At 36.4% G+C, this 16915-nt stretch overlaps 1 protein-coding gene across 9 annotated transcripts in view; it reads right to left on the reverse strand.

Annotated features, from left to right (window-relative positions):
* Positions 1 to 16915, reverse strand: part of sif (still life) — an 843636-nt gene that overhangs the window by 368528 nt on the left and 458193 nt on the right. For all 9 annotated transcript variants that reach the window (XM_067789261.1, XM_067789264.1, XM_067789263.1 and 6 more), the window contains 2 exons: positions 782 to 927; positions 232 to 511 (listed from right to left, as the gene is read on the reverse strand). In XM_067789261.1, coding sequence (XP_067645362.1) covers positions 232 to 511; positions 782 to 927 — 426 coding nt within the window. The remainder of the gene's footprint in view (positions 1 to 231; positions 512 to 781; positions 928 to 16915) is intronic.

The following is a 16915-nucleotide window of genomic DNA, read 5'->3' on the forward strand; positions in this document are numbered from 1 at the left end:
TGGTAGTGAGATTTATAGTGGGTGTGGAAAAGGTAAGAAGAATATGGTGATAGAGGAATCGAGGGAAGAACAGAATGTAAGAAGAAAAAATTAAAATAGATGAGAATGTTTAACTATGGTAACAAAACGTTTAAGTCACCTACTTTCTATTATTTTAGGAAAATATGTACGTATGTATTTATAAATGTATTCTTTACGATTTTAAAAATAATGAAATTCATATAAACTCACCTGACATGGGGCCTGGAAGAGATACGCATCACCGAATGCCGTACTCAAGCAAAATATATAATCACGTTTAGGATGTTCCGGTATTGGTTGCATAATCGCACCATCAACAATAATTAAATGCTTAAGCGACGTATCGTCACAACGTCCATCACGCGAGTCGCACGGATGAAATAATAGCGTTGTGCCTTTGAGGCTTACCCAATAGCCTTTCCATCCCCGTTTGCGTGCCAACTCGATTTGATGCTTTTTGCGGAGTAGCCATTTTTTCACCGACAAAAAGCTAAAAAAAAATAAAAAACCAATATAAAATATATTGTGACTTTTTTGAAATATTTATAGTTAAATAAAAATAATAAATCATTAAACAATTGCGGTATTCATGTGACTTTGGTTATGAGCTCATTTGCTTATGTGGTTATATTTTGAATATGGTTTACGAAAACAAAACACACTGAAGACAAATAATTTGTAAGTTGATAACGATATGATATGAATACCCGAAATTATTCACTACGCATAGCGCTTTTGACAAAACCGGAACATGACTCACCCGGCTTTACGTACAGCACCAGTGCAATGGTATTCGGACGCAGCAGTTCCAGTTTGCTTTGCTTTATATGGTGACGCCATGTTACTTTCGCCATCATCTTCATCAGATACGGCTGTAGTTAAGCTCATTCGATCATCGTCAGATATCTGCAAAATCGAAAAAAAAAACAATTATAATTATGAGTAGCCGCTTACCTCCGAATAATTTTTAAATATTTGAGTTATGACATTTTTAGAATAAGATCAAGTGGACCATTTCTGGTTACAGCCATTATTATCCGTAGCATACTGGCCAAATAGTGGAAGCTTTTTTTTTTTAATTTTAACTATGTATAAAATTTTTATCAAATCCCAATCTCTAGATCTTGTGTACATAAACAAATCAATCATCATTTACGCACATATGTACATACAAGGTGACGGAGATATACTCACAAGCGCATGTAGTCATCGGCCGAAGTAGTGCTCACACATACACACGCATATGACTATGAGAAATGCATAAACTACAAATATACATGTATATAGCTTGTAACCAAGCATGAAGTTCACGAAATTACTAGACCTTAGGAGAAATTGGTGAACAAGGAAATCGAGAGTATAAAAGCAGCGCAAGCTGAGGCATGACTAAGCAGTTTTATTTAAACACGTAATTAGTTGTGAATTAAGAGTTATTTTGAAGTACTCTCAAAGTAGACTAATAAAGACCATTTTGCATTATTGAATATGGAAGTTATTTATTCAACAGTTTAGCGATTTGAAAGTTAGCAGAAGGTTTGGAATAAGCTGATTTTCACTAAATTCTTTACAATATAAAATAAAAATTGATGCCAGGCGTCTTTATTGGGAGTCCAAATCAACAGTTTTTAATATTTTTGTCTGTATTTTTGACCGGGCATCTCTCAAAAACCGGTGCATAGAATTTTTGTGAAACTAGAGGTCTAACTTAAAGTTAAGGGTACATTTGAGTACGGTAGGCCACTAGTGTCTAGACCCCAATATATGAATCCGTGTAACCCTAGAATATATTTGCACAATATGGATATCAAATGAAAGCTACTGACGAAGGCTTAAATACAGTGTAACTCCGATTTCGATATCTCAACCCCTTTCCGAGATATAGACAAAAAGTGCATGAGGGGTATCCCTGGATGTATTTTCACCAAATAGGTATGAAAAACGGTATTGGCGTGGCTTATTGACGTATGATATCTTATATTTAAATATCTTAGTTTCTTCAAAAAATATTTACCTAAATGTGGGACAGAGTTAGCCCTAGAATGTGCTTTCACAATATGGGCATCAGACTAAAGGCATGAGGAAGTACTTTTGCGTTGGGCTGTATTCAGTGCAATGTTCTAATTAATAATTAATAAAATAATTAAATCGATGCAATATATCTCAGTGGAGACTTGGGCGGATCTTCTCTTCTAATTGACGGAACGGGACCTACGAAGCAAAATAATTATGTTGAGAAGCTTTTCATGGCAGAAATACAAATATTTTGATGTTGCTTCTTCCGGAGATTGAACCCAGGATTGTCGGACTGGTAGCCGAGCACGCTATCTCCATGACACGGCGGCCGACCGTAGTATATTTTTTAATTTACTGTTGAAGGACATACATTTGCGACTGCGAAGGATATTTTCTGTTTGGGAACAATCATTAACATCAAAAGTAATTTCGGCTTAGAAATCAAGGTGAGAATAACTCTTGCAAGCAAGTGCTATGGTGAACTAAGTAGACAATTGGCAAGTAAAGTCCTCTCTCGACGAACAAAAATCACGCTTTTCAAACCGCTCATCATATCTGTCCTTATATATGGCTTGGAACCACCGTCGATGTCGAGAGATGGCTCTGGAGTGTTCGAGAGAAAGGTTTTCGGAAAGATTTGTGATTCTGCCCGTGAACACGACGGCGAGTATCGAAGAAGTTATAATGAAGAGCTAGCTACCTTGCTAGGTCATGTTATGCAGATGGATGAATACGCTCTGCCCAAGAAAGTACCTGAAATAAGTGTGGCAATTTTCTCAAGTCAATAAAGATTTTCAGATTCAATTCTAGCAGACTTTGATATTTTTATTTTCCTGTTAACAATTTTCTCCATGTAGACGTCTTTAGCATAATATCAAAAGCGAATATTAGGAATTCAAAAGGTCATTAATTATCACCTCTCAGGAAATAATAACATAAAAGTATATCAAATCAAGAGTTAGGTATTTGCAGTTATTGGGAGGAACTCTTTGTTCACCCATTATTATGTGAAAAGAAATTATACTCCAGAAGTGAAAGTTGAAGGAACAGCCAAACAGTAAGTCAATTATTAAAGATACGCAGAAAATAGAGAATCTAACAGCTTAACCGAAATCCATGCAAATGACAATAGCTTAGACAATTTTTTTTCGGACTAAAACATGAGTAAGGTTATATTTTTGGAAAAAATGGAGGAGAGTTGAAACGCGAATGACAAGAAAACGACAATTTGTGATAATTAATTCAATAATTTCCTTGAATTACTTTGTGTTATGCTATTATCCTTAACCTTATGATGGGTGCTGGTTTTTACAAAGTCGCATGATAAATGAGTCATTTTAAATTCAAAAGACTTATTTAAGCTTAAGTGAGGTCAAATTTAGAAATCACAAGTAACAAAAAATGCGAAGCTGATAAAAAGGTTAGGTAGGCACTTTAAAAAAAAAGTTAAGCGTAATGTAGGTCATTCAAATATATTATGGCAGCTCATTAACTGTAATGTTAGAGAAAGTGGGGAATTATATTCGCGGACGCGAAACTTATATTTTGTGTTTAATTAAACCGCTTTAAAATATGGCTTTGATATCCCGTTTTAATTTGTTTAAAATTACTGAACAAGCAGCGACGTTGGTATAAAGAAAATCTTGCAAAAAATTTTTATTGAGAATTGGTTAAGGTTGATTTCTTAGCGAACAAAGGTTAGGTAAGTTGAACTGGCCGGCCCGTGAGGACCTTGCAAAGACTGAATGAGTATATACTGTTACCACATGTTTGCTTAACGACCAAACTGAAAAACCTCTATCAAAAACCAAGACCTATGTTATAACGTAACTTCGTCCGCTTGGCAAAAACTATAAGCTTTTCAGGATCTATGCCATTTGATGCTTCTAGATCTGATATGTGTATCACTCCCAATAGCTGCAGTCTTAGTCTGGTAGGCGCAGGGCATGTGCTCGATCGTTTCCTCCACCAACCCGTACATCTAACATCTGCTATCACTGAGCAGGCTTTATTTAAAGGCATGTGGGTCTACCGAGCACAGCCTTTCCCATTTTTGTCATGAAATAATTGTTAGCCATTTGAAGTCGGTATAAAACATGGCAATTTGTAGAAAAGAATTCAAAAGTAGTCAACGCAAATTTGAAGACGGCCCAAATCTCCTTGGAGGTATATACCTCCTCGTGTTTACTTTTATTTAAAATAAATAAATTTAAGGCCCGATAACCCCCGGAGAAATTTTAGGTGGAGCTCCTCTCCTCCAATTTTCGTCGTGCTCCTTCTGATTTTATGCCGAGTCCGACCGGCATCTGCATCGCCGATGAATTTTCACTGAGAAGCTGTTCATGGCAGAAATACAAGCGGAGTACTTGCCAAACACTGTCGAAGATGATGTTGCTTTGCCAGGGGCGTGAACCTAGTATCTTCGGCGGAACACCGTACCATCACACCACGCGGGTAACTTTAGCTTACCATCAACAAAATGACATAGTGGTTTTTATATTATATTCCTGTGCTTTATGATAAAAAAGTTGGCGATCACGCCCACTTGCAAAAAAAAAAAAAACAAAAATATATAAAGAGCGAACCTTAACAAGATTCTGTTATTCTAGAGTCAGCATTAACGCATACCACCACAGCGGGTTAGGGGGCTTAGAATATAATCGCGGCAGGAATATACCCGCGGTAGCTATGCCTGTCGTCAGAGGCAACTAAAATACCAAATTGATTCAAGGTTTATTATGTTTCTCCAGCCCAATTGTCAACCTCACCTACCCGTGGCGAATCCTGTTTCATCAACAGCCGAGGCTCTGGCGACCCCCAACTCGTAGAACTAGGGCGTGTGAGGGTGGGATGGCCTAGAAGGTTTCATGTGGTCATACCAAATTGTTCACGAGATGGTCGGGCTAGTACCTTTATGGTGCTTGTTACCAGAACGTACCGAATCTGCATCCGGCAAAGGACCATCAACATCGATAACAACATTTCCATCCCGAAAAACCACAACATCGCCTTATACAGTAAAGGTATGGCAACGCTTTTAGCAAAACAACAAACATTATGAAACTTCAAAAATCCCCAAAAATACGTCAAAAATTTTTGAGTGGAACTACCTTCTTTCTTATACCATGCCTTGCCGTATACGTTAATACCATAAAAAAAATTTGAGGTGAAAAAAATAGCAAACGTTCTCTAACTAAAAAGCAAATTTGCGTGTTCAAGAAAGGTGTCAAAGTTTTCGCTGCACAAATGAAAATCAAATTTAATATAACTTTGTAATAATTTCTGTTTACAGGCCCCCTTTTATGCTGAGACGACTGCCCTAGAGTCAAGTTCAGTTTAAGTTGAGTTGAATTCAGTTGAGACAAGTTGATCGCGTTAAACTTTGCCTTAATCATTTGAAACGCTGCGTTTTCGCTACACCCTCCCATCCCATAAGCCCATCAACGAATTGTACCTCTGTAGCATCAGGACACATTAAACAGTTATCTAATTTTTTTTTTTTACAAAAATTGACTTCAGCAATATTTCTGCGTGCTTAGTGTGCGTGAAACTTGCATTTTAACGTTTTTGTTTTTTATGTCTTTCTCCTATTTTCATCAACTTTTCGCAAATGTCATTGTTACCGTCGTAATTGCAATTGTTACAAAAATAGGTGTGCGCGTGCAGCAACATAACAAACAGACATATACGATTTACTATTGCATAAAAGATCATCCCCCCACCGACCCCTGATCCATAGTGTGTTGTGGCACACGCTTCCATCTTCAGTTCAAACTCAGTTTCACGACTTTTTATGTGTTCACTTTGCTGCTCGTGTAAGCTGATTGCCAGTTGCTGATTTCGTTGTGAATTCGAGTAACGAGCAGAAATCCTTTTCATGTGCTTGAACTTCCGTTTCCGTCAGTTTACTACCCCACTTTTTGTCGTCAACACAACAGACAAACAAACATTTAGGCATATACTTACATACTTATTAAGTCTGTTTTTAGTACTTTTACGACCAGAACATCCTGCTTCAACTATTTGATGGCATAACTAACAACGCAAACAGTAAAGTCTTTGAGTTAGGTAGGTTTATGTTATGAAATAGTTCCTTAAGTTTGGAGCTAAAAAACTTTTGTGAAGGTAACGAAGTACCTGGAAATGCGATCAGTCTTTTGTGCGCTTTTGGAAGTCATATTGAGTTCGAAAGTTAGTAGCAAAATGTCACAAAAATACTTATAAGTGTATTGGTAGAAGAATGTATTTAAGTGAAATTATTGTGTGTAAAATATTTAAATAAGTATAAAAGTTGTTAAACAAAAAAATGTACAAAACACTAGTAAAATTGTTTGCGGATCTGTTTTTGGCATCGCATGCTCTATATTAGGCCGCGTCAGAGATAGCAAATGCAGGATGTGCGGGTTGTTCGAGAAAATGTACGTTCACGTTTTGTGCTCGTGCCATACGCTCACCGGGATAAAACCCCAGCTATAAGAGTTGGCACAGCTATCGGATCTACATAGAAGCAGCAAGTATTTGCCAAGAGGACGCAGAACTTTTATAATACAGATCTTGCCTTTTGATAGAGGTTTTCATTTTGGTAATTTAGAAAACTTCTGTTGCACTATGGACTCATTCAGTTCATTTTCGGTTCTCAGCGGCCAGCCAGCTCAACATAACCTAACCTAGACAAACAACGACAAAACAAAAACAGTCATAATTTTTTGATGTTCAAACATCTTTGCTCACGGTATGGGGGAATACGGACCGTATGCATATGGTAAGTGCGACCGTAGATTTAATGTTTGAAGGTGGTACGTTATATAGGGGAATATAGAAGTTAGGCGCAAAAACATTCACTACACTGCAGCGTAATATGGGAACAATGTACGTGGAAGAGCTATATGAGCGAAATCAAATAGCAAAGCTTAAAGAAAACAAGTAAGGAAGGTTAACCTCGGGTGAAACCGGACATTATATACTCAGCTGCCAAATTACAGCTGCAACAGTTTCAAATAACCTTTTTCAAAAGTAGGCGGCGCCACGCCCACTGTCCAAAATTTTAATAATTTTCTATTCTGCGTCCTAAGCTCAGCCAACGTACCATGTTTCATCACTTTATCCGTCTTTGGTAATTAATTATCGCACTTTTTCATCTTTTCAAAATTTTCGATATCGAAAAAGTGGGCGTGGTTATAATCTGATTTCCTTCATTTTAAATAGCTACCTGAGATGAGTGCCCAGGAACTTACATACCAAATTTCATTAGGATACCTCAAAATTTACTCAATTTATCGTGTTTAAGGACAGACGGACGGACGGACATGGCTAAATGAATTTCTTTTTTCGCCCACATCATTTTGATATATAGAAGTCTATATCTATCTCGATTAGTCTATGCCGTTACGGGGTACCGTTATGCGAACAAAATTAATATACTCTGTGATGTCTGCTCAGCTGAGTATAATAAATATAAAAATAAGTAAGGACGGGACTGTCTTCGGCTATGCCGAAGACTTCATACCTTTCATGAATGGGGCTGAACAATAGTCTTATCCCGTTCGTAATCTCCGAATAATCGGATGTATAAGATAAGAAATATCTAGTGAACAGATCTACATACCTAACCGATTTTTAAGATAAATATAAAATAAAAAATAGGTAGGTACTTTGTGTGAGGATGCAAAGTTTCAGGGTTTTTGTGGTCTGCGTGTAAAAACTATGACTACGAATCACGTATTTCAAAAATATATGTCGTAAACGTAACTATTTGATGAAATGTTTTGAATTTTGAAACTTCTAGCCGTAAAAAAGGGGCAAAAAAATACAGTTTATATAGGGTATATAGTATATGTACCACCGATCTCAATGATTTTTTCAGAAAACAATATATGTATACACGTAAACATTTGGTGAAATTTGAACATATCTAAACGATTTTTAAGATAAATATAAAATAAACAAGTAAGGAAGGTTAAGTTCGGGCGTAACCGAACATTACATACTCAGTTGAGAGCTATGGTGACAATATAAGGGAAAATAACCATGTAGGAAAATGAACCAAGGGAAACCCTGGAATGTGTTTGTATGACATGTGTATCAAATGAAAGGCATTAAAGAGTATTTTATGAGGGAGTGGGCCATAGTTCTATAGGTGGACGCCATTTAGGGATATAGCCATAAAGGTGGATCAGGGTTGACTCTAGAATGCGTTTGTACGATATGGGTATCAAATGAAAGGTGTTAATGAGTATTAAGGGAGTAATCCTTAGTTCCATAGGTGGACGCCGTTCCGAGATATTGCCACAAAGGTGGAACAGGGGTGACCCTAGAATTTGTTTGTACAATATGGGTATCAAATTAAAGGTATTAATGAGGGTTTTAAAAGGGAGTGGTGGTTGTTGTATAGGTGGTCGCCTTTTCGAGATATCGCCCTAAAGGTGGACCAGGGGTGACTCTAGAATGCGTTTGTACGATATGGGTATCAAATGAAAGGTGTTAATGAGTATTCTAAAAGGGAGTAATCATTAGTTCCATAGGTGGACGCCGTTTCGAGATATCGCCATAAAGGTGGGCCAGGGCTGACCCTAGAATTTGTTTGTACAATATGGGTATCAAATGAAAGGTATTAATGAGTATTTTAAAAGAACGTGGACCTAAGTTCTATAGATGGACGCCTTTTCGAGATATCGCCGTAAAGATGGACCAGGGGTGACTCTAGAATGCGTTTGTACGATATGGGTATCAAATGAAAGGTGTTAATGAGCATTTTAAAAGGGAGTAATCCTTAGTTCCATAGGTGGACGCCGTTTCGAAATATCGCCATAAAGGTGGACCAGGGGTGACCCTAGAATTTGTTTGCACAATATGGGCATCAAACGAAAGTCGTTAATGAGTATTTTAAAAGGGAGTGGGCCTTAGTTCTATAGGTGGACACCGTTTCGAGATATCGCCATAAAGGTGGGCCAGGGGTGACTCTAGAATTCGTTTGTGCAATATGGGTATCAAACGAAAGGAGTTAATGAGTATTTTAAGAGGGAGTGGGCCTTTCTGGACCAGGGGTGACTCTAGAATTCGTTTGTGCAATATGGGTATCAAACGAAAGGAGCTAATGAGTATTTTAAGAAGGAGTGGGCCTTAGTTCTATAGGTGGACGCCTTTTCGAGATACCGCCATAAAGATGGACCAGGTGTGACTCTAGAATGCGTTTGTACGATATGGGTATCAAATGAAAGGTGTTAATGAGTATTTTAAAAGGGAGTAATCCTTAGTTCCAGTTGCGGCCACCGTGGTGTGATGGTAGCGTGCTCCGCCTATCACACCGTATGCCCTGGGTTCAACTCCCGGGCAAAGCAACATAAAAATTTTAGAAATAAGATTTTTCAATTAGAAGAACATTTTTCTAAGCGGTGTCGCCCCTCGGCAGTGTCTGGCAAGCGCTCCGATTGTATTTCTGCCATGAAAAGCTCTCAGTGAAAACTCATCTGCCTGGCAGATGCCGTTCGGAGTCGGCATAAAACATGTAGGTCCCGTCCGGCCAATTTGTAGGGAAAAATCAAGAGGAGCACGACGCAAATTGGAAGAGAAGCTCGGCCTTAGATCTCTTCGGAGGTTATCGCGCCTTACATTTATTTTTTTTTTTTTAATCCTTAGTTCCATAGGTGGACGCCGTTTCGATATATCGCCATAAAGGTGGACCAGGGGTGACTCTAGAATGAGTTTGTACGATATGGGTATCAAATTAAAGGTATAAATGAGAGTTTTAAAAGGGAGTGGTGGTAGTTGTATATGTGAAGGCGTTTTCCAGATATCGACCAAAATGTGGACCAGGGTGACCCAGAACATCATCTGTTAGATACCGCTAATTTATTTATATATGTAATACCTGCCAAGGTTTTAAGGGTTTTTTATTTCGCCCTGCAGAACTTTTTCATTTTCTTCTACTTAATATGGTAGGTGTCACAACCATTTTATAAATTTTTTCTAAAGTTATATTTCGCGTCAATAAAACAATCCAATTACCTTACCATATTTCATCTCTTTTTTCGTATTTGGTATAGAATTATTGCATTTTTTTCATTTTTCGTAATTTTCGATATCGAAAAATTGGGCGTGGTCATAGTCGGATTTCGTTCATTTTTTACACCAAGATAAAGTGAGTTCAGATAAGTACGTAAACTAAGTTTAGTTAAGATATATCATTTTTTGCGCAAGTTATCGTGCTAACGGCAGAGCGGAAGGACAGACGGTCGACTGGGCGTGGCTTCAACCGAATTCGCCCTTTTTCACAGAAATAAGTTATCGTCCCAGAATCTAAGCCTACCAAATTTCAAAAGGATTGGTTAATTTTTGTTCGGCTTATGGCATTAAAAGTATCCTAGACAAATTAAATGAAAAAGGGCGGAGCCACGCCACCATATCATTACTGGAGTTGAATCTTGACATAATTTACTTATATACTGTAAAGATAATAAATTTTTTGTTAAAATTTTACTTTAAAAAATTTTTTTTTTTAAAAGTGGGCGTGGTCCTTCTCCGATTTTGCTAATTTTTATTAAGCATACATATAGTAATAAGAGTAACGTTCCTGCCAAATTTCATCATGATATCTTCAACGACTGCCAAATTACAGCTTGCAAAGTTTTAAATTAACTTCTTTTAAAAGTGGGCGGTGCCACGCCCATTGCCAAAAATTTTACTAGTTTTCTATTTTGCGTCATAAGCTCAACTCATCTACCAAGTTTCGTCGCTTTATCGGTCTTTTGTAATGAATTATCGCACTTTTTCGGTTTTTCGAAATTTTCGATATCGAAAAAGTTGGCGTGGTTATAGTCCGATATCGTTCATTTTAAATAGCGATCTGAGATGAGTGCTCAGGAACCCACATACCAAAGTTGATCAAGATACCTCAAAATTTACTCAAGTTATCGTGTTAACGGACGGACGGACGGACGGACGGACATGGCTCAATAAAATTTTTTTTCGATCCTGATTATTTTGATATATGGAAGTCTATATCTATCTCGATTCCTTTATATATGTACAACCAACCGTTATCCAATCAAACTTAATATACTCTGTGAGCTCTGCTCAACTGAGTATAAAAATAGGTAGGTACTTTGTGTGAGGATGCAAAGCTTCACATTTTTTGTGGACTGCATGTAAAAACTACGACTACGAATCGCGTATTTCAAAAATACATAAAGTAAACGTAACTATTTGATGAAACTTGATGAATTTTGAAGCTTCTATCCGTAAAAAAGGGGCAAAAATGACAGTTTGTATGAAGTATATAATATATATACCACCGATCTCTATGATTTTTTCAGACAACAATATATGCTATATACGTAAGCATTTGGTGAAATTTGAAGCTTCTAGCAGTTAAAATGGGGCCGAAATCGCAAACAAAAAATATATATATACCATATATATACTATATATACCATCATATATATATTATATATATCACCGATCTCTATGATTTTTTGACACAACAATATACACTATATACGTAAGCAATCGGTGAAATTTGAAGCTTTTAACTGTTAAAATGGGGTAGAAATTGCGAAAAGTTTCTTATTTGAACAATCGATTGTATGAGATATATACTATATATACAACCGATCTCTATGATTTTTTCAGACAACTATATATGCCATATACGTAAGGGTTGGGTGAAATTTGAAGCTTCAAGCTGTTAAAATGGGGCTAAAATTGCGAAAATATATATATATATATACTATATACCACCGATCTGTATGATTTTTTCAGACAACAATATATGCTATATACGTAAGCATTCGTTGAAATTTGAAGCCTCTAGCTCTTAAAATAGGGCAGTAATTACGAAAAGTTTCTTATCTGAACAATCGGTTGTGGGGGATATATACTATATATACGACCGATCTCATCAATTTTTTCAGGCAACAATATGTGCAATATACGAAACTATATGGTGCAGGTTGAAGCTTCAATCTGTTAAATTGAGTAAGATATTACAAAAATCCTCTTTTTCTGAAAAATCGGTTGTATGGAGGATATATGCTATAGTGGTCCGATCCGGCCGGTTCCGACAAATGTCTAATCGGACACCCAAATACACCTGCTCACCAAATTTTATCAAGATATCTCAAAAATTGAGGGACTAGTTTGCATACAAACAGACAGACGGACAGACAGACAGACGGACATGGCTAAATCAACTCAGCTCTTCATTCTGTTTATTTCGGTATACTTAATTGTGGGTCTATCTATTTTCCTTTAAGGACTTACAATTTTGGGTTTCGTGACGAAATTAATATACCATTTCATTTTCATGAAAGGTATAATGAAGCTGAAACTATAGTGAAACAATGTGGATGGAGAAGGAAGGCGCAGAAGGGAAAGAAAAGGAAAACAGAAAAGTAGTGAGAGAAAAAAAAAGTTTTGAAGTCAAAATCGAAGCGGGGACCGAAATCCTATGGCGTGTCACAAATTTCTTATCGAATTGTTAACGGTTTGTTATCGATAAGGTATCGCTATTTTATAAAGCATAGCATCTTTTTTGGTTGACGAATTAACGCTGAGTTTTCCATTTTTAACGGCGCGTTATCGCTATAACTAGAGCTTTCAGTTAATAATTGAAAAATTGTCAATTATTTATTGCAATATCGAGACATATCGATATTATATCAAAAAGTTATCGACTTGTTATGGGATTGTTATCAATTTGTTATCATGTTACCGAATTTACTATCGAAATGTTATCGGGCATTCATCGCGCGGTTTTCGATATGTTGTCAAAGTTTTCATTTTGTTTTCGAAAAATTCGCAATTTATTTTCGAAGTACTGCGAATATGTTATCGGCGCGCTTCCGATTTGAAACAGTATCGGTTTAATTTTGAAGCGTTATCAATTTGTTATTCGCGTGTTATTGATTTGTTAAGAATACGTAGTTAATTCGAAAAGTTATCGATGTGCTACATAAAGCTTATCACGTAGTTATCGAAATGGAATCGATTGTTTTTGGGAAAAATATCGATTTGCTATTGAAAATTTGGCGACTTGTTTTCGGAGTGCTGCGTGGCACGATTTACTATCGAGAAGATATCCATTCGCTATTGACTTGCTTTCAAAAATTTATTGATTTTTTATTGGAGCATTAAAAATTTGTTATCGGCGTATTATCTATTTGTTATTGACGACTGATCGGTTTGTTATGAATCAGGAATCGATACAAAATTTACATATCTGTATCCTGTCGTCAAAAAACAGCCGATGAATTGGCGATAGCAAACCGATAACTCAACGATAATTTCAAATTCGTTAATAGTTAGCCATTAAAACAGAAACTTGTCGATATCGGTTCTTATTAGAAGAAGAAAATATCTCAAAATACTCTTCTCAAATAGGACGAAATTATACTTTTTTATTAAAGTTGTTGGGGTTTAACTTTAGTACCTGGTTGTTTTTTTTATTATGCAGTGAAATTTTTCTCAAACTCTTTTTGTTATTGTTGCTGTAACCACAAAAAGATTCTCCGAAGGTTTAAGGGATGGATACTGCCGTACATTAACCTCGTATGATTCAGTACTGGCACCCAATTTTATTACCTCATAGTAAAACAAGAAGGCGCAATAGGTTTAAGGAATTTTATAGAAGCCAACATTAACTAACATTTTTTTCACTACCAAGAGCTTTCACCGAAATACCAATATTCTATGTTTATTTTTTTCAGTACTTAATCTATTTTTAATCCATCAAATCCATTAAACCTTTACAATCCTTAATTGAATACAAATTTGAATAACATTCAAGTTTTAGAGGTGTAGCACTTTTTCCACCAGCATAACAATCCCAACAAAAGCATTCTACCATGACATTCATTGAATTCAGTTTTGACCAACAATGCGAAGCAAAATTTCATTAGAATATAACGTGCATTTGTGAGATGAGTAAACGTGAGTGAGGCGGGCGTTGCACACAATTACATACAAATACGTCCCAGCTGGAAATTTCATTATGTATGAATTAAACGATTCATGGGCAAATGCTTGGAGCTGTCAAAAAATTAAAATCTTATTTTGTAATCGTAGTTAATATAGCAGAAAAACGTGTCTTTAGCAATTTTGGATACAAATATCTCGAGAGCCACAACCAATTCAAAAATTCTAATACGGGCTTCAGACTCGTACTGAAGGCCCTTTGGGGGGTAAAAGATTATATCTGAGTCCAAAATTGTCGGGCCTGTGATTACATATGTAACCGTGCATATAAAAACTACCACAATTCTTTTCTAGAATGTAGCAATGGAAAAGAAAAGGCATCTTGAAATAAACAGCATGTAAGGCCGAAATGAACAAGCCAGGCGACTTAAAAAAATTATATCAAACAGCCATCAAGAACGTAAAGTACAAAAAATATTGTGGCGAGTATGCAGTTCGATACGCCACTATACTGATAGTAAATAAATGCACAACAACAGCAAAGCAAGCAGCCACACACACATATAAACTGCGAAGCTAAGAGCGAATAAAATATTTTACATACATACATCTAGTCCATAGCTCTTCATTTCATAGCACAATTGTGCCCTCTCAATTCACACGCATATGATTCGATCTGTCGTCGTTAATTGAGTTAGTTGCTGCTTGGCACTTGGCGTAGCAACATCGGTGATGGGTATCGGCTGATCGATATCAAAATATGTACGAATAATTATGCGCGATACATGCGCTTGTTGTTAGCTCGTTGCTTGCTAGTAAGCGAATAAATGAAAAATTAATTCACCCGCCCGATCATCACGACAATTGGCTCTCACTAGTACAGGCGCACTTTCAATTTTGAAGAGCCCTGATCTTGTCAGTCGCTTACAGCGAAGAAGAAAGAGAAATAGTCACGCTAGATCAGACGTCGGCAAATAATGAAACAATTGTTCGCACTCAATTCACACGTATTCTTATTCTCCTTCGTTTAGTAGTCGCTGAGCATTTGACGCAGTAACATCGATTATGTGTGTCGCTCACAGTGTTGAAGAATGTTGTCCATGTGCTTCGTAGGAGTACATATTATGTAAACAAAAATATATATTAGGGGATGTATATTCTGCAAAAAAAATGTATCTTAGGATAAGCCATTATTTTACTGAGTAGAATTGGAAAATTGGAAAAAATAAATAAAAAGCATTTTGTCTTGTTGCTTGCTAAGAAGCGAATGAACAACGCAAAGCGATGCATCAAATGATCTCCGTGATTATCGTGCTCTCACCAACACATCTGCATTTTCATTTAGCGAAAATGACATTACTCACACATATACATGTATATAGCTAAATAACCAACTATGTGATACAGTAACGAGAAATAAACAAGCAAGGGTTCGAGACGGCTATTTGCGAAAGGTTTGGACCTTAGGAGAAATAGGTGAGCGAGGCAACTGAGAGTATAAAAGCAGCGCAACCTGAGGAATAATGATTCAGTTGGTATTAAAACGTAGTAAGCAAAGTACGCGGTAATTTAAGTGTGAAGAACTACTACCCTATTAGAGTTGTAAACAAAAAAAACATTTTGCTATACTGAATATTTGGACCATTCATTCGACAGTTTCAAACGATAACAGAAAGTGCAATATAATAAAAATTTCCTGAAATTCGCTTCAGTATATATAAATTTAAAAAATATTTGGAAAATTAAATAGCGTTTGTGACGGAAATAATTATGATTTCAAATTGTATGTGTCGATTTTTAATAAAATTGTTTTTTGTGACAAAGATACGTATTGAATGCAGAAAATATGTGAGTTTCGTATATTTCAGTAAGAAAGTCGATAGCAGGAATACAAATTAAAAATTTGATTTGATATTCAGATTTTTTCGAGCGGAACTTGTTTCCAGGTTTGTCGGACTATGTGAGAATTTAGCAGGCTAGCGTGACCATTTCGCTGAATATTACTTTATTACTTATTATCCTTGGTTAGAATCTCGGTGAAACCTTCGATAACCTTTCGAAATTTCTAGAAGATGAAAGCGTGACCATTTCCGAAATGATACTGTCGTCGTGTGGCAGTAAATACTTTTAGTTTCTCTTAATAAACAAAAATTATAATTGAATATTAAATAATGTACCGCTGTTAAGCTAATGAATTTTTGAGTGTGCAAGCAAAAAAAAAACCGTTCGCTTACATAGATAGAATATGAAAAAGCGTTATTAAGGAGAACTCAAGCTATAAAATCCCTTTACAATATTTGCGTTTTTATTTCCCTTGCTTTCATGAATGAATATAACGCCACTTTCCTACTGGGATACATCAAAATTTGGATGTATGCGGATTGACACACTGACAGTTCTATAGACATTTATGCATACAAGAGTGGGACAATAGAAACATCAAAAGCAAATAGTGGAACTGTTAGCACAATTTTCACAACCAATATACATACATACATAGCTACATACATAAATCATATACTCGAATAGGTAGTTACGTCACTAACATTATGCATCAACATAAATGTAATCGCGTAGCTAATGACATTTGCTACCAAATCAGCTGCTATCTTTACTAAAAGTGACATATTGCTGAAACTGTGATGTTAGGGATGAGAGAAAGAGGGAAAGAGATTGTGATTGAATTGTGGTTCAGGCAAAGCTGTGGGTAGAAGACAGTGTATACATAACTCAATTACCTAAGGATTGACTTGTGTAAAATCAGAAATATTTCCAAGCCCGTTAACATCAAAAATAATGTCGGCTTAGAAATCAATCAGAATAACTCTTGCTAACAAATGCTACATTGGATTGAGTAGGTAGTTCTCTCGAGCAACAAAAATTATACTGGGAAACATACTCGTAGTTAAGGGCAAACGAGATGACGCTTGGAGTGTTCGAGGAAAAAGTTCGTCGGAAGGCAGTGCATCGA

Source organism: Eurosta solidaginis, chromosome 5 (assembly GCF_040869045.1).
Source record: "Eurosta solidaginis isolate ZX-2024a chromosome 5, ASM4086904v1, whole genome shotgun sequence".
Lineage (NCBI taxonomy): Eukaryota > Metazoa > Arthropoda > Insecta > Diptera > Tephritidae > Eurosta > Eurosta solidaginis.